The sequence below is a fragment of the Microcaecilia unicolor genome, chromosome 4 (assembly GCF_901765095.1).
Source record: "Microcaecilia unicolor chromosome 4, aMicUni1.1, whole genome shotgun sequence".
NCBI classification, from domain to species: domain Eukaryota; kingdom Metazoa; phylum Chordata; class Amphibia; order Gymnophiona; family Siphonopidae; genus Microcaecilia; species Microcaecilia unicolor.
In genome coordinates, this window is record NC_044034.1 from 86,816,284 (window position 1) to 86,835,837 (window position 19,554).

Here is a 19,554-nt window from a genome sequence, read left to right on the forward strand (position 1 = left end):
ACAACATTAAAAAAGGATCTGGCTGCTGCTTTGCAAGTTCAAGTAGGCAATTTTCCTTTAGCTTCTTTGCCAATTGTCCTTGATTATATGACTGGGTTTTAGGGGGGAGGGTTGAGGGGGAAATAACCTGCTTTTCTTGTGGGCTCAGGTTTTAATTCAGTTCCTGCTGTCCACTCATCCTAGGGAATTCCTGTCTAGACCCCCCCCCCCCCCCCCCACACACACACACACACACCCCTTGGGTTCTAACCCTTTCTGGGATTCCTCTAAGCTTCCCCCACAGGACAAGCGGAAGCAGGATGACAGTGTCACACTGGTTTGCAGCTTTTTTTTAGTCTGCTAACAGATATCTGGATAAGTTAAGACACCATAAAGGCTGCCCTAACATTATCTGATTAGCAACAGTATTAAGGTACCAGGCTGAATATCATTAGTACCCAGATAAATGTTGGTATATGCATTATATCTAGATATTTTTACTTTGACCTGACGGGAATGTGGATTTGTATATTTAGTCCAACAAAAAGATATTTCCGCTACAACATGCCTGTTGATCTTTATTTGCACATTAATGCCTTCATCACAATCTAATATGTGGGGCCTACACTAAAGAGGGGCTGGGATTTTATGGATTTATTGTTGTTATTATTTGTATCCCAAATAAGCTCAGGTTCAATGTGGCTTACATTCAAGAAAAATATAAAAAATATAATAGATAATTAATCATAACATTTTAACATATTAGGAATAATTGTGTTTTTGACATGATTTATAAAACACTTTCCAGCTTTCTAGTATATAGAAGGTCAACACTTCCTGGTGGTATAAGCAAAAAATGTTTGCTGCAGCTACTATTTTACTCTGAAGACTATGTACAATGACTGTTCACCTTTGTATTAAAAAAAATGAATGTTACAACCCCAAGAGGGCATGTAATAAGGTATGAAAGTCTTTATCCTCAATCAAGCCCTGAATCATACTTAACCTTTGTAATATAGAGTACCTACTCATTATTGCTGAAACCTGATCCGCAAAAGTAAGATGTGAATCTATCAACACCCCCAAATATTTAAATGAATCAACTGGTACCAAAATATCCAGAAGATCCATAACCACTGAGGAACATTCCATTTTCCCAGTGATCCAACAAGCCGTAGTCTTATTTTTATTCAACTCCAACTGGTGTGTCTCAAGTCAAGCTAGCAGACTTCCAGACAAGTCTGTAAAGGCTCTAAATCACAGGACAAAGGAGAAACTAGTCACCAATACATTATCAACCGCATGTACATATCCACCAGTAAAAAACTGGTCTATCACTTGGAGTAAAACACCATTAAAAAGTAAAGGGGAGAGGGCCAACCCCTATGGAACCCCACAGTTAAAACCACGGGGCCAAGACACCTCAATGCCAGACATCACAACAAAGGTACATCCCTGTAGAAAAGAGGAAAACCACTGCAGCGCTGTGTCACCCAGGTCCAACCACCACAGCTGATCCAGCAACAAATCAACCAGATCAACTGCGGAGACTAGGTCCAATGACACAGCCAATGCAATATATCTGGAATCTAAGATCTCTTTAAATTCACTGAGCAACTCCACTAACATCGTCTCAGTACTATATCCCACTCAATGGATGTAAAATTCCATGAGACTCTATAAAAGTTGTCAGTTGCAAAGTCACCACCTTTCCAATCACCTTCAATTTCAAAAATTTATTTTCTGTCAAACACATTTTTGAAATTGGGCGATAATGAGCAGGTTACAAAGGGTCCAACCAGGGAATACTCTCATTCACTATCATAGCTAAGTGGTGAGAAAGACCATGCCACGGAATAGTAAGCCACTTTGGCAGCACTGGGTCCAACCTTGAAACAGATTCATTGTTGGCAACAACTTTTTCAAGGCCACCAGAGAGAAAAGCTCAAATGTGTGCCACTCTGCTGGTGCTACCTGATCAACAATATCATCAGATGAACCAATAGGCGTTCAGCTTATAAAAAAAGGGCCCTTGTCAGAGACCTGGAAAAAGCTTTGAAAATTTGTAGCACATGTATGCATGCTAAGGGGGTAATTTTATAACAGGGAAGAAATTGAGTGGTTTCCTTTGATAACTGGCTGCAATGTTTTTGGGCTAAAACCATTTATAGACATGTCAAACAATGCAAGCTATTCAAAAATTACACTAATAGCTGTTATGGGACAAGTTAAACCTATTCCGGATTCATTTTCATTTTTTAAGCAAGTTATGAGTCCAAGTTAAAGCCATTGCCCAGCTTCTTAATAAAACAAAGACATATTTTTTTCAATTTAACAAATATAAAGAAAATAAAACACAGTAAGTCAGTGGAAAAGTTGAAACCCTGTGTTTATGAAAATAAATCTCTAATTTTACTATTTAAAAATGATTACATTTTGAATTTCATTTTTTTTCCTGCATACAGGCTAAGCACACTATTTTACCTAGCATCAGTACAAAGCACATGTTTTTATAAGAGCAAAATTATTCTTGTTGTCACCCAGTTCATTGGCAGATAATAGTCCCATTTCTTGGACAGACATTGACTGATGGAAATGCAATACTTGAGTCTGTAATTTTCACAATACAAAAATAGCTCCCAGAGGTACCCTGTAACATTGTCTACAGCAAGCTACAACTAAAAAGTCAAAAGTTTGGGCTCAGATCAGGTTACATCTTCATTACTGCCATCCACGTTGGGGAAGCCCCGTCTGCAATGAAAATGGTGTTCCAGATGCTGCAGAGTAATTGGCAAAGCCATCAGGCTGGGAAGAAAAGCTCTCCAAAGCTGGAGCTGAATGTGCCTGAAACAAAAATCCAGAAAATGGAAGCTTAAAGACTGAGGGAGATGCACCCTTGTTATATAATAAATACGATGGGGTCAAAAATTTGCTAGAATGTGTCCTCCATGATATTAAAGCGCACATCTACTACATGATCAAACTCATCAACACTGGACTAGTTCTGGAGTAAAAAACAAAGACTCTACAGGGCCTTTCAAAAGGAAATGGAGTGGAGGAGTGGCCTAGTGGTTAGGGTGGTGGACTTTGGTCCTGGGGAACTAAGGAACTGAGTTCGATTCCCGGCACAGGCAGCTCCTTGTGACTCTGGGCAAGTCACTTAACCCTCCATTGCCTGCCATGAGTGGGAAAGCGTGGGGTATAAATAAAATAAATAAATAAATAAAAAATGTCTACCTACTTTAAGGTTTAGTGGCAATGCTGCATTAAAGATATCCAAGGGCTGAAGACACCATGAAGTCTAGCTCCTTCAAGCTGACTCCTAAGCAGAACTATTTAGTTTAAAGAAAAACTGTTGCAACCCATTGAATACACCAGGCATAAACTGACCTGCAGATATACCATGTATATTTCTTCTCTCACTGAAGAAAATGCAGCACTGATATTGCTTTTCAAACTTGGCATAATTCCAAGCCAATGTAATGCAGCCTACTGGTAGTCACGCTAGTCCTGGTGAAAACTGAATTTTTTTCTTATGTTTGGTCCAATAAACTGTCATGCCTAAGACGTAACTAAAGAAGCAGATGTACACGAGCATCTAAAATCAGAAAAAGGAACCTACATGGTCTTAAAAGCTCAGGTAGAACTTAATCTTTGGAAAATTATTTATGTTGACTAATGACAAGGTGACAAACTACAGAGAAAGCAAAACATCACACATTCTTAACACAAGCATTTAACGGCTCTGGTGTGTATTTCTTAAACTGAATTTGCAATTACATTTGAAAAATAGGGAAATAATAGTTTTTTATATAGGAAAAAGCAGGTGTTTTGACTTCTCACTGTTTTTGTAACCAAAAAGATGCTAACTAAAATCAGTATGAAGTAGAATACCATTACAAACACTGAACAGCCAATATCATAAACGTTAGTCCACTTTGCTAAAACCAGAGGGGTAGCTGCTACTGGGCCACGGGGGCCTGGGCCCCCATAGATTTGGCCCTGGACACCCCTGCCGGCGACCCTCTCAATCCCCCCTCCCGCCGCCAACCCGCCGCCTGCTACCTTTGCTGGCGGGGAAGCCGAACCCCTGCCAGCCAAAGTCTTCTTCCTTCGTTTGGTTTCTGACTCTGACATCCTGCATGACATCAGACTCAGTCAGAAACCAAACGAAGGAAGAAGAGTTCAGCTGGCGGGGGCTGGGCTTCCCCGCCAGCAAAGGTAAAGGTATCGGCAATGGCGAACGGGCCGGGTCGGGAGGGGGGGGGGGGGGTCGGTGTTGGCAATGCCTGGCTGGCTGGCTGACTGGCGGGGGGGATTAAAATGTGCCCCCTCACCTCGGCTCTGGACCCCCCTACCGTTGAAGTCTGGCTACGCCCCTGGACAGATGAGCTGGTGCAGATGGAAACAAAAGCTGAACTGGAATGTGGCCCTAAAACCAAAATGTCTGTTAAAAGGGTTTTTAAGAAACAGCCAAAAGGCTGAGTTGGCAATAAATAATAATGGATTTATTTTGATTTTAGAGATGTTCAAATTCCCACTTTTAATAGTAGTCCTCTAAACTTTAAAAAACTACTTGTAATGTTCCTACTGAAAGTGGACATTTGTCACACGTTTTTGTAGGTTCCACAATTAATAGCTGAAAAGTCTCTTTACCTGCAATAGTGCAGACTGCGCTGCTGCTGCCACTGCTGTATTCTGCTGCAGGCCTTGCAGGGTTGACTGGGAGGGACTCTGAGAAAATCCAGGCAGTGCAGAGAGAGACAAGAGCCCAGGAAAAGAGGTATTGCCTGCTGCTTGAAGACCTGTAGACAAACTGAGAAATCAAAACAAAAAGTTATCTTGGAATATTTTGTATTGGAAATGTATTTAAAGAAGGAAGCTATGCTCTCTTTATGTGGAACAGTATTTCACATTACACAAAGCAAGCTGTAATGTGTGCACTGAATCAAGGACATGTTGCATTCTTTCAGCTGCTTCCAGGCATTTTCCGCAATCCCCAGGGAAACTATGCTCTGAATGGTGTCCTAAATCCATGGCAGGTGCTTGCTCACAATGTGGAATTTACTTATTTATTGCATTTGTATTCCACATTTTCCCACCTCTTTGCTGATTGATATCATATTCAACATGGACTAAACAGGTTCTAAAATTATGAAGTAAAACTGGGGCTCTTGCTTTAAAAACAAAGGGACTCTTCCACTAAGCTGTAGTAAGCACTACCATGCACTTACTACAGCTTAAAATGGCGTACTGTGGGATGCGCTCAGGTGTTCTGCAGTAACTGTCAAATCAGCACGTGCTAACCTCATGCTAAAAAATACTTTTTATTTTTCTTGGCGGGCATTAGCATATGGTCATTAATTGAAAAAAAATGGAAAATCATCCATTTTACTGGATCTTTGTAAACGGGGGGGGGGGGGGGGGGGAGGGGTTATGTGTTGAATTCGATATAATCATAAGAGCATAAGATTAGCCATACTGGGTCAGAACAATGGTCCATCTAGCCCAATATCCTGCATTCAACAGTGACAAGTACCTGGCAGAAACCCAAATAGGAGCAACATTCCATACTACCAATCCCGGGGACAGAAGTGGCTTCCCCCATGTCCAACTCAATAGAAGACTATGGACTTTTCCTCCAGGAACTTGTCTAAACCTTTTTTAAACCCAGATACGCTAACCGCTGTTACCACATCCTATGGCAATCAGTTCCAGAGCATAATTATTCTTTGAGTGAAAACAATATTTCCTCCTATTTGTTTTACAAGTATTTCCATGTAATTTCATTGAGTGTCGCCTGGTCTGTGTACTTTTTGAAAGAGTGAAAAATCAATTCACCACTCACGATTTTGTAAACATAATCACTCAAAAATACTTCAGTATCACAACTTTTCTCCACCTGGAAAGAGATTTTGGATAATGCAAATTGATGGTTAACTGAGTTTTACACCTATATGATCTCTTGCTATGCTGAAGATTGATTTATCAATTTGTATATAACATGAATAATGAACACATTATTTTGGTTTGCAACTTCCCTTTGCCCATGAAGGTTACACACATGTTGGCAGTGAAACAATAAATGCAGGAAGTTTAGATTCTGTAGTGACCTCCAGCTGGTGCTGAAACTCTCCCAAAAAGTGCAAGTTGGCAATACTGCACTTAAAAACACTCCTCCTTTGTGGCTTACAAGAATACAAATCTCAAAGACTCTTGTCAGCTCTCTGGCACAACAGAGCTCCAGGAGACACATTTATAAGGAGTCAAAGAGTGCAAAAAGGGAAATAAACAAAATGTGAAGTAAAATCCTGGATTAAGGCTCTCTGCCTACCTGGCCCTTCATTAATCCCCCCAACCCCCTACACTGAGGTTCACTACACATGGGTTAATGGATAATCCCTGAAACCAATTTATCAGGTTCTTCTATTCTCCTCTAGGATTCATTGCAAATTTTGGGATATCAAATTGATTCCAAATTGGTGTCCAATTCTCAAATTTATTCTGTTGCTAATGCTAGCTTTTTCTCCATACTATTAGATCTATACTTGATGCTAAAGAACTGTGTACTTTGCATTACAGCTACATTTGAATGGATTATTCTAATTCATTATAAATGTATATTAAACTTAGATTTAAAAAAAAAATACTAAATGAACAAAATGCAAATAAGGCTAGTTTATAACACATGCAAATTTGATCATATGTTACCACTTTTAGGAGCTTGGCACTGGCTGCAAGTATCATACCACAAAATCCTAATCTTAAAGAATAGGGCACGTCTGGAATTCCAGAATATTTGTCTAAACTTCCATATAAACTCTCCAGCTCTTCATTCAACAGAAGAATCTACTATTCTATCTCTGGTTTATACTCGATTCAAATGTACATGCAAAACTGCCTTATGTTATTTGACTCCAGCTCTTTGGAATAATTACCCTTGTATCTCTCAGAGAATTACTGTATCTCCAAGAAAATTTAAAAATTAGTCTAAAAACCTTTTCTTGAACAGTCATTTGATGGATTACGTGGTACCTAGTCCATAAGAGGTGACGAGTATTGTGTCTACTTGTATTTAATTTTATTCTTACCTTTGTTTTATTTTTACAAAAAAACAAATTAAGCGTAAAAGAGCATATGTAATATTGGAAACTGTTTTGATATGCTATGATGAAAGGCAGTTAAGTAAATGCTGAAATTAAAATAGACTACATGATTGAGGTGCAGGCATTGTTGTGAGAGTGGGTTACTGGAAAAAAAAAAAGAGGGTAGCCACGTTAGTTTGATATAACAAAAGTGACAGAGGACGGCAACTTGTACAGTAACCAATTTATTGAGGCACTGGTTAGTCTAGAACAAGGGTTATCAACCCAGGATATCCACAATGAATATGCATGAAACAGATTTGCATCGAGTGGAGGTAGTGCATGTAAACGTATCTCATGCATATTCATTGTGGATATCATGAAAACTTGACTGGCTACATGTGTCTCGAGAAATGGCTTGAGAACTCCTTGTCTAAAAGGTGCCACCTGCCTCTGCCAAGTGGGTTATTGGTTCATAGGCTTAAATCAAGAGACTACAGAAATGTTTGCCTCAAAAAATGTGTAAGCCTGCTTTTCCTTCCATTCTCGCGTAAAGAAAAGTCAATAATACTGATACCTGAAAAAATGTGATCTCTAAAGACACACTATAGATTTTGCTGAGAACAAAAGGAAAAGTTAGTTCTTACCTGATAATTTTCCTTCCATTAGCTCCAGCAGATCAATCCAGATGTGTGGGTTATGCCCATCTACCAGCAGATGGAGATAGAGAGAATGCCGGAGCTCAGCCATATAGCTCCCTGTATAGCAGCCTCACTCTCAGTATTTTCAATAACAAAGCAGGACAGACAGAAAGGAGACCAAAGAACTCTCCTGCCTATAACAGGAATCAATTAGCATAAAAAAAAGTCAGAAAATATCTCAAGGAAACAGTAACAATCATCATTGATCATGAAACAATCTGATGAAACTTGTGTGTGTGTGTTTTTTTAATCTGCAATTGCAAACACAGATCAGCTGTGGACACACAAGAATCAAGCAGGAGGCACACAGATATAGTTACACATATAGACAGCTTTCAATCTCCAAACACAGGGCGAGCATCTGGATTCATTTGCTGGGAGTAATGAAAAGAAAATTATCAGGTAAGAATGAATTTTTCTTTTCATGTCATCCCACAAATCAATACAGAGATGTGTGGGCCGTAACAAAGCAGTCCTCAAGTAGGGCAGGACCTGGTGATCCAGCAGTAAGGACAGGGGCACTGAAGGCCGAGTCACTCCAAGCCAATATGTCCAATCTATAATACTTTTAAAAAAGTGTGCACAGAGGACCACGTCACCAGCCTGCAAATAGCCTCAACAGAAATGGAATGTGATTCTGTAAAGGAAGCCGCCTGTGCTCTCATAGAATGCGCTTTCAGCTTAAGTGGTAGGGATTTGCCCGCTAACAGGTACTTATACGCCTGGTGAACTTTTTTTGGGACCAGAAAACAGAACAGAGAGATGGTCAGATCTCCTGAACTCATTGATGACCCAGGCATCTGAGGAGAAAGCGTTGAATATCAAAGTGCTGAACATCCAAACACCAAAGGGCATGAAAGTCCTTTGGGTAATCGTCCCTGCTAAAGGAGGGAAGAGAAATTAGCTGATTCAAGTGGAAAAGGAGACCACCTTTGGGAGAAAGGAAGGAACCATCCAAATCACTTCTGTGAAACAAAGGAACGGATCCCAGCATGACAATGCTTCCAACTCTGACACTCTGACAATAGTCGACGTAATAGCCACCAGAAACACTGCGTTTCAGCATGAGGCCCTTTAGGGTGAATCCTGAGGCTCAAATGGAGTCCTCTGCAAGGCGTGGATAATGACATGAAGATTCCAAGATGGACAAATCATCCACCTGGGAGGCTGCAATTGGTTAACCCCTCTAATAAAATGAACCACATCTGTATGAGCTGCCAACTAAGTTCTTTGCACCTGCCCCCGAAAACATTCCAAAACTGCCTCCTGGACCTTCAAACCCTTTTTTGAGACCTTCCTACAAAAAGGACAGAATATGTGGCAAGTGGGCTGAAAAAGGCGCAATATCCCTGGAACCACACCATTTTCTCAAACATTCTCCAAACCCTGGTACATGCCACTGAAGCAGACCTCTTCCATGCCTGGAGAAGCATAGCAATCACATCCTCCTGATAACTCCTTTCTTCTCAATTGCGACCTGTCAAGAGCCATGCCGTAAGACCAAAGGGGGAGGGATCCTCCATTAGTACTGGACCCTGCATCAAAAGCCCTTTCCAGGATGGCAGGCAGAGGGGGCTATCAATTTGCAGCCTGACGATGTCTGCATACCATGGTCTTCTGAGCTAATCTGAAGTCACTAGAATTAATGGTCCCCGGTGAAGAGGAAAGCTCTGTCGATCATGGGCTAAGTAGGAAACACAGAAAAGTGAGGCAACCGGCAAAGGCTGGAGAAAAGCATCTATGGCAGTGATGTTCAACCTTTTTTTTTATCTCGCGGCACACTGATAAGGTGCAAATATTGTCAAGGCACACTATCAGTTTTTTAAGGATACATATGTTGTTTAAGTATTAAGATTGTGTTTTAAGTTAAACAATTACCTTTTTAATCATTGTGTTATCTTTATAGTTGAATATTTTTATTGAAGACACAAGTGGGCAAAAGGGCAACAATACACTTCAAAGATAGTGAAACTAGCCACAAATAGCATGCATACAAAAACGTGGATGGCACCATGAAAAAAAATATTCCGATTCTCATGTCGTCTGAGCTATAGCAAAATAAATCTCTCCACTACTAAGAACATTGTGAAATACAAAACCTGAAAAAAATCCTAACATTCATGTACAAATATGTCATACAACAGTAGAACTAATTCCTATGATTCAAATAGCAAGAACCCTACATATGAATAGGCAGCACTTCAAATATTACACTGGGCCCAAAAACACCAATACACCTCCTCCTACTTGTAAAATAGAATAAGTGGGACAGCTACAGATCTCTACACAGAAGCTAAATGTCCAAAGAATACCATTCCTCAGTCACACACAAAACACAGACGAACCCTCACCAAATACAGAATGGGATCACAAATTAGAAATAGATATGCAAAGACAAAAATTGAACTGGGAACCCAAAGAAGTCAAACTAGGCATGTACCACAACATAGGAGAAATAAAACCAGAAATGCATTTCCTCTTATACTGAACATAATATAAAGACATCCACGATATACATTTCCTAAACTAACATAGTTAATAAATGCAAAATAAAACACTTTTTTCTACGTTTGTTGTCTGGACATTTTCCCCATTTATTTATTTTTGTTACATTTGTACCCTGCGCTTACCTGCGCTTTCCCACTCATGGCAGGCTCAATGGGGCTTACATATTATATACAGGTACTTATTTGTACCTGGGGCAATGGAGGGTTAAGTGACTTGCCCAGAGTCACAAGGAGCTGCCTGTGCCTGCAGTAGGAATCGAACCCAGTTCCCCAGGACCAAAGTCCACCACCCTAACCACTAGGCCACTCCTCCACATCATGTTGATTCTATTTTTTCTTTTCTGTTTTCTGCTCATTCCAGGGACTGATGTCCATTTCTCATCTCTCCTACTGTTTTGTTCCATTCCCTTATTATACCTGTCTCTGAGATATTGATCTTTCTGTTTTAGTTCTTTCCTCCCCTTCTTTTTCTGCCTATCAACTCAGATTTCAACCACTTTCTCACCCCTCAGTCCTCCATCTATTTCTTTTTACTTTTCAATTATCTATCTACTTTCCATCTCCTTCTCTCACCCCCTAGCTCTCCCAGGTGCCATCTCATTCCTTCCCCTGCCTCTTAATCCCTTCTATCCTTCCTCTATTCCCCATTACTGCATTTTTACCCTATGTACATATTATCCTCCTCTTGCTAATCTCCTTGACAACCCCCATGACATCCCCCTCATAGTTCCCCTAGTCCCAGTTTCTCCCTTCCTTTCCTCCCTTGTAGCCCGATATTTACATGTTTCTTCCTCCACTCCCCCCACCCCAGCATCTACCTATATCATTTATCTCACATCTCTCCTGCCCCTGTGGCCCAACATCTCTTCCTCTCTATTCCCTAACTCCCTTCCCTGTGGTCCAACATCTTTCTCTCTCCTTTCTACCTTCAAATACATCATTTCTCTCTCTCTATTCCCCTCCACCCCTCTCTCTTTCTTCCCTCCTTCCCTTCAGACCCATCAGTTCTCCTCTCCTCAGGTCCATCACTTCTCCCCCATGCCTCCCCCCCCCCCCACATCTTCCCCTTCAGTCCATGGCTTTTCTCTTTCTTCCCTAACTCCCCATGTCCAATATTTTTCTCTTCCCGTCCTCTCCCACAGATACAGCATTTTTCTTTTTCTTCCCTTCCTTCTCCTTCTCACGGTTCCAGCATTTTCTTTTTTTCCTTTCCCCCTCCACCCCCAGGTTCAACCTGTCCCTTTCTCTTACTCTCCAAACCCCCTCCCTCATCTACCTAAAACCATGTCTTCAAGGAAGTTCCCCGGCAGCAGCAGTAATTCACAGCTGATGTTGCAGCCTGCTCAGAGCCTCTCTTCTGTCCCGGTCTGCCCCTGCATAAACAGGAAGTTGTATCAGAAGGGGACAGGTTGCAGCAGAACAGAGGCAAACAGTAGGCTGCATGCAGTGGCTGTGAATTACTGCCACTGCCAGGGAACCTTCTTGGAAGATGTGGTTTGAGGTAGGGCGAAGAGGGAGGAGAGTGGGAGAAATGCTGGTTCACAAAAGGGGAGGCACTGGACTCATGATGCTCTGGGTTCTTGGGCACTGCTCAGCTGCCCGAACGGTCAGTCCGCCCCTGCCTGCTGCACACCTGGGGAGCAGTCACGGCACACCAATATGCTGTGGTACACCAGTTGAAAAATGCTGATCTATGGCCTCAGACCTTAGCACTTTCCTTCTGCTGAAAAACCTGGGAGCCCTGGCGTTGTCCTTTGTGGCTATCAAGTCCATGACAGGAATCCCCCACCTAGCTGTGATCATCTGAAAGGCATCCTTGGAGCGAGACCACTCCTCCAGATCTAAAAAATTCCTGCTTAGGAATTCTGCCTACACAATCAGCTCTAAAGATATCATATAGCAAGTCAGCCAAATAAGCCAACCCAGAATCCAAGGACGGCAAAGACTGGACCAAGTCCTCAGCCAAAGATGCCATCTGGACCTAACTTAAGCAAGATCGTGCTGCATAGGAGCCACACACTGTGGCATGTAAACACAGAGCCACCACCTCAAAGGTCAGCTTAAGAGAGGATTCCAATTTACGATCCTGAACATCCTTGAGGGCAGTCCCCCCTTCCACAGGCAATGTAGTCTTCTTGGTGACCGTCGTAACCAGACAGTCCACCTTGGGCAGCTGCACGGAGTCCAATTCCTAAGAAAGAAGAGGATACAACTGAAATATAGCTCTGGCCACTCTCAAGCCTGCATCTGGGATGTCCCATTGTGAAGATATCAGCACCCACATGGCTGCATGAATGTGAAAAGATTTGGGTGGCTTTTTGGTGCCAGACGTCATAGGGTGAGAGATAACATCCAAACTGAGCAGCTCAGGGGAAGAAATGTTTAGCCTTAGCGATGAGGAAAGGCAGCTCCGCCTTGCGGAACAACCTAGCAGCCACTGGATCATCCTCCTCAGGGCTGTGAGGGGAGTGGCCTCTTGAGCATGAAAAGAATGGAGAAAAAGAAGTGCCCAAAGTGCCTTGGTCCAATTCCCTCAGATCCGGCATACCTGCAGGATATAGGGGAGCTGTTAATTGAAAGGAACTCAGTAACGGGCCTGTGGGAGAGGAGTGTGCTAGCATCTCAACAATGGTGGCTGCCAATGCACGTACCTTTTGAGGTACTGTGGAGCCCACCAAATTTTCAGCCAGCGGGCCCTCCAACATAATGGGAACGGTCTGAAGAAAGGTCAGTTGACGGGGTCTGCATGGAGAGAGGAGTGTGCTAGCATCTCAAAAATGGTGGCTGCCAATGCATGCACCTTCTGAGGTACTGTGGAGCCCACCATATTTTCAGCCAGCAGGCCCTCCAACATAGTGGGAACGATCTGAAGAAAGGTCAGTTGACGGGGTCTGCATGGAGAGACACTAGCACATGACGGACACACTGCGATGCCAGCCACTGTATCCCACACCAGGAGCAGCGCTTTGCTGTTTCTGCAGGTGCAGCCATGCAGTAAACAAAAGAAAATACAACTCTCATAGTTGTCCCAGATGAACTTGTTGGCAGAGGCACTGCGAATGAAGAACAGTGCTATACAAAAACACTCCCAGGAGCTGCCAGCAGCAGCACTGCTCATTTCCTTAAGGGGCCAAAGCCCTGTATTTCTGTTTATTTAAATTGTTTTTTTTTTTAAAGAGGCAGGAGAGAAACCTTGAAAATAACCTCAGAGCAGAAGGAGCAGCAGGGGGAGGGACCTGGCACCACTACATGTACCCCAAAGCCCAAAATGGACACTGATCAACCTCCAAGCTCAACTAAGCCTGCGCGACAGACCAGAGCCAATACAAGAGAGCTGCACGGGATATCCAGCCACCTGCTGAGATAGAGAGAATACTGAGAATGAGGCTGCTATACAGGGGGCTATATGGCAGAGCTCTGGAGCTCCGGTGTTCTATGTCCACCTGCTGGTAGATGGCCATAACCCACGTCTGCGGGATGACATGAAAGTGACTGTACATTAATTTCTCTCTGATGCAATAACCTACCTTGCCTGAGCAACGAGTGCAGAGTTGAAGTTTGAACTAAATGCAGATGCGAATCCAGGGAGAACTGAAGCTGGAGATGGAGTCGGACCTGTTGAAGGTAGAGATGTAACAGATGCCAGTGTGGAAGGAGGCTGGAGCCCTGGGAAGGAGGGCAAGGTAGGTATGGCAGGAGGGGTGTTAGACACTGGCAATCCAGAAAAGGCTGAGCTTGATGAGACGAGAGATCCTTGAGTGGCAGAAAAAAGAGAGGGGACAGCAGTGGATAAGTCAAGAGGAAATGATGAAGCAGATACTGGGGTAGTTAGGCCAGAAAACACAGCCGATGTGGAGGGGATATGTGAAGGAGAGGGAGTTGAAGACGTAGCAAGAGGAACAGTTAATGTCCCCGAAGTACTGGCAGAGGTGGTAAGGTCTGAGCTGCTAGTAAAGGCAGCAGTACTTGAGAGAGATGTGAAATGAGGCAGTGCAGTAAAAATAGGGGGAAGAGGAGTTGAAGATCCATGAGGTGCTAAGGAAATTGAGGAAAGACCAGGACCATTTAAAGAAGTACCCAAAGAGGGCAGGTCAGGTATTCCTGCATTTACAGAAGTTGATAAACTAACTGGTACTGTGGTGGCAGAGGGAAAGACATGACCCAATACCGCAGACAGATTTAGAGTACCATGAGAGGGTGTAACTGAATGAGAAGAATCTTTAAAGGCAGATGGACTAGGACTAGTAGGTTCAGTTTTGACCTGGACAGAAATACTTGTGGTGGTAGGGGAAACTGAAAGCTGTTTGTCAAGATTAGAGGAAACTGGGTCCTGAAAAAGAGCTGAAACACAACTGGCTGGTACAGTTGCTAGGGATGGAGTGTTTAAAGGAGACTGAGTGTGCATTGCTGGAGGAGTGGAACTAGGGTTCATCAATGAAGTGGAAGGCAGGCTTTGGAAAACACTCAACCCTGGAGTGGAAGAATTTTGTAGTGTAGGAGTGGTAGAGGGAGTATAAGATTTGTTATCAGAGGAGCCAAGCTGGTCACTGCTATGATGAGCAGGAACTGCTAAAGAAGAGAGCCCAACTGGAATAGCTGAAGGCAATGCAGAAGAGTTCATTAATGTAGGATCGTTTGATGTCAGAAATCCCTTCAACATGGACAGCAGTGGATTGCCTAAACTAAGTGCTCCAGAAGCGCCAGCAGTGGAAGTACCCACAATGTCAGAGAGGGCTGGAGAAGACAACCCTTGTAAAACAGAGGGCAAGGGTAGACCTGCAAAAACCGGTGGCACTAAAGTAGGAGTACTAGCTGAGGCAGTAGAGAAACTGGTAGCAGGGAAAGGAAGCCCTGGGAAAGGAGTACAAACTGAAATTTCATTGGAGGCAGGAGTGGTACATGGTATGGAAGACCCTTGAGGAGCTGGAGTGACAGCAGGAGGCATACTAGAGAAAACTAATGGCATAGGGGTAGAAGGTGGATTATTAGCAGGTGCAGCAGCTGGCAGTGGAAGACTTTTGATGACACTGGGAGTTGGTGTTAATGGCTGAGCTGGTAAAAGAGTCAAGCCTTGACCAGAAAAGGCAGAAAGTCCTGAGGTAGACATGTTGATTCCAGATATGACTGGGGTTGTTGGTGTTGAAGGATGAGCTGAGGACTTTGCAGGAGAAGGATTTGGGGTGGCAACTGGTGTTGAAGAAGCAGAAGAATTAGAACCAGGGGGAGAGAAGAGTTGATTTGCTGATGCAGTAAAAGCTGCAAAAAAGAACAAAGATCATAATGAATACATCATGCATTATGGGGTAATTCTATAACTGGGCACTTGATAAGAGCCTACTGTATAAAGGAACGTAGGCACTTATTTTCCTTTACAGAATACTAGCATAGCAGCAAAAACATATACCTATATGCTTGTGTGACCACTTACAACAGCCACAGAGCTGACCCGAGTGTGCTTGCCTAAGTTCTGGTGACAGGCGCATAACTTATCTGTAAGTTATGCTTGTGTGAGTTCTGCCTTTCCTTCAACTATGAGTATGCCTACCTGTAAAATACACACTATATAAAATGTGCATATTTACAGAATAGCGATTAGGTGGATTCTGGCACTTATGGACCTATGAACACACATGCACATACATGCCATCATTCTAATCATTTACTATTACCTCATACTTCATAAAATTACCCTTTATACGCAGATAACACCTGCTAGTTTAACAGCAGTTCACAGCCACTCAAAGACATACAGTGCTGTACAATTTCTGGACAGACAGAATGGAATATTTCCCTGTATTCAATTTCACAATGCAACAATGATTTTGCTACTGAGAGAAAAACATGTGATTTATACTAAATTGAACCCGCCGATTCCAAATATGAACTCCGAATTTGTCTGACACGACTAGATTTTAAGTTATACATGCAAAGCCTATTCACTTATAATATTAATGCATTATATATTGGAAACATGGAGAGAGGTTCCATAAAGACATTTCTACAATGGAGAACAGATATCAAGGCCGCTGGAATCCCAACATGATGGGGGACTACCGCTGGTTTTTGCAACGGGAAAATATGACCGGTCAGAAACGCAAAAGCAGATGCCTGAAGCACTTTTAACAGTACTGGGCCTTGCTGAAGTAAGACTTTTAAACTGGAATACGAGCCTTTTTTAAAATTTTGTTATTCCATTACATTTTCATATACTGTTTACTATGAAAACTTTGATATAGATCAGGTAATTGTTGGAGTAAAACTCATTCTGTAAAAATTATTCAATGCTTTCCAAGTGATTAATTCATTTGGGCAAACTTATGCATAACAAAATTTCCTGACGTGTTACAATAATTCTGACTTCGGATTTGGAATATGCACACTGAACTTAGTATAGGACAAATGGTTTTTGCCCAGTAGCATACGAAAATATTTTTTTGTTGTGCTGTGTTTTTAATATATGCAAATTATGTAGATTAGGAGGCTTGTTTTTAAAGCACATAGACTTAAAGTTACACAGTAACATATGTAACTTTGTAAGTGTATGTGCTTTGAAAATGAGCATCTATGTAACTTTGTGAGTCTATGTCAGTGGTTTCCAAACCTGGTCCTGGAGGCACCACAGTCAGTTAGGCTTTCAGGATAGCCACCCTTAATATTCATGAGAGAGATCTGCATGCACTGCCTCCACTGCATGCAAATCTCTCTCATGAATATTCATTGACGATATCCTGAAAATTAGACTGGCTGGGGTGCCTCCAGGACCAGGTTTGGGAACCACTGGTCTATGTGCTTTGAATATGAACACCTAAATGTTTTACTTAACAGATAATCATTACCCCAACTTCCTTGCGCATAACTGCGGAGAAATAAATTTAGTCACAATCAAAGGGAGAGAAACTATTCTTTGCAGATACCTGTCAAAACACACAACTGATGAAGGTCCCCTGGGTAAGAAAAAATGTATTACATGCCTGTTCGTATTTCACTAACCTAATTTGACTCATCTTATCCTTATTAAAAGCTGATTAGGAAATTTCTGATGCACAAAGAGAAGAGGATAACAATCATATACTGAAAAGGCAAATGCAGTCTAAAAATGCATACATACAGACAGACATAAGGCTTCAAAAAATATCCTAAATCTCAGCTTTTCTACCAAAAAAAAAAAACATGCCCAGTAACATATGCAATTCTTGTACTGCAGCACCAAGTTCCAATAAAAGTAATATCCCATTATCCACTTGTTTTGGAAGACAGACTCTAGGCATCAGCACAGCCACATAAAATTTGGAATTTCAAAAGTTACAAATGTGATAGAGTTTTAAAAACACACTATAAGTCAGGCAGAGTGCCTGCAATTTTTATTTTTGTAGATGTGTGCATCCAATTTACAAAAAAAACAGACTAAAATAACATTTCAGTACAACAAATCCAGATATTGTCAGTTTGATGCTCAGCTACTTCCCCATGAACCCAACTGATCTTCTGACAGTAGCTCACCTTGATTTTGAGATGATTTTCCTTGACTAGTGAGATCTTCATTTTCTAGAACAGAACCATACATGCCTTTATTTAGGAGACAAAGCCCTTTTTTTGTCTTTAGTGCCAACATTTAAATATATTTACTTATTGTTTTCAGAAAATACACATTTATGTTACCTGCTCCTACTTGATTCAGAGTAAATGGACCTGGTATGCCTGGGGCTATGACATTAGCCAAGGGAACCAGACCAGCATTATTATAGGCACCTAAGTTAAAAGAAAAAAAAATACAAGCATCAGAAAATCTCTATAGGAAGTCAATGGATTTCATTCTTTGTATATTATTTTCTGATGACATCTTATTTGTGATGTCTTAGTTACCAATTTTATTTCTTATTTTTATACATTAATCTGCAGACCTCCTTCCAAAAAAGAAAATGTTATGAGATGGGATGATAAAGTCCGACTCTGTGATCTCAAATCATGTACAAAATCCAAGAACTCAAGCATGGGTAAAGGGGTTTCTTCAATTGTGGTAATATGAATCCAGGAAATCAGGATAAAAACTGCAACATGCCCGACCATTCAAGCACGAAGAAAGGACCACAGTTCCATAATACTTGCATCTTTGGTTGAACTTATAAAACGGTATCATTTAGCCAATTCCTTTCTGGGTTATCATCTCTATTTTGGTACATAAATGAGGTATTCCCTCGCTATTTGTGAATATCTGAAAGACTTCACACTTAAAAAGGAAATACAATTCAGCTTACACCCTTCTTCGGAGAGGGTTAAAGCACTGGACTCCTCTTTTTAAGAAGCAAAGTTTTTAGTCTAAGATAATGAGGGATAGCATCCCAAATTTCAAGGCTGCATAAACACGCTTCTTCTTCCATGCCACTGCAGCTTGACTGACTTGATTGGGAAGCTGGGGAGGAGAAGCTTTCTGCTTTTTTTTCTACTTTTTTTCTCCACTTAATTGACTATTGCTTTATTTGTGAAACACTCTGGTACTGATCAGGGTGACATATCAAGTACTAAAATAAATGCAAATATAAACAAACTATTTAAATTGATATCATCTGCATTACTATTACTACTACTACTATTTAGCATTTCTATAGCGCTACAAGGCGTACGCAGCGCTGCACAAACATAGAAGAAAGACAGTCCCTGCTCAAAGAGCTTACAGTCTAATAGACAAAAAATAAATAAAGTAAGCAAATCAAATCAATTAATGTGAACGGGAAGGAAGAGAGGAGGGTAGGTGGAGGCGAGTGGTTACATGTGGTTACGAGTCAAAAGCAATGTTAAAGAGGTAGGCTTTAAGTCTAGATTTAAAGGTGGCCAAGGATGGGGCAAGACGTAGGGGCTCAGGAAGTTTATTCCAGGCATAGGGTGCAGCGAGACAGAAGGCGCGAAGTCTGGAGTTGGCAGTAGTGGAGAAGGGAACAGATAAGAAGGATTTATCCATGGAGCGGAGTGCACGGGAAGGGGTGTAGGGAAGGACGAGTGTGGAGAGATACTGGGGAGCAGCAGAGTGAGTACATTTATAGGTTAGTAGAAGAAGTTTGAACAGGATGCGAAAATGGATAGGGAGCCAGTGAAGGGTCTTGAGGAGAGGGGTAGTATGAGTAAAGCGACCCTGGCGGAAGACGAGACGGGCAGCAGAGTTTTGAACCGACTGGAGAGGGGAGAGGTGACTAAGCGGGAGGCCATTGATTACAACTATTTAAATTGTAATCATCTGCATTATCCTTAAGTCTAATGCAGTGCCCTTCACTTGTAAAATCAATGGAA

The 19,554-nt window shown here is 41.9% G+C and overlaps 1 protein-coding gene across 1 annotated transcript in view; it reads right to left on the bottom strand.

The window, feature by feature from the left end:
* Positions 1-1,389: 1,389 nt before the first annotated feature.
* Positions 1,390-19,554, bottom strand: part of PROSER1 (proline and serine rich 1) — a 68,207-nt gene continuing 50,042 nt past the window's right edge. Inside the window, exons 9-13 of the mRNA XM_030200411.1 lie at positions 17,932-18,021; positions 17,773-17,817; positions 13,800-15,528; positions 4,636-4,795; positions 1,390-2,823 (exon numbers count right to left, since the gene is read on the bottom strand). Of these exons, the coding sequence (XP_030056271.1) occupies positions 2,701-2,823; positions 4,636-4,795; positions 13,800-15,528; positions 17,773-17,817; positions 17,932-18,021 (2,147 nt within the window). The 3' untranslated portion in view covers positions 1,390-2,700. The remainder of the gene's footprint in view (positions 2,824-4,635; positions 4,796-13,799; positions 15,529-17,772; positions 17,818-17,931; positions 18,022-19,554) is intronic.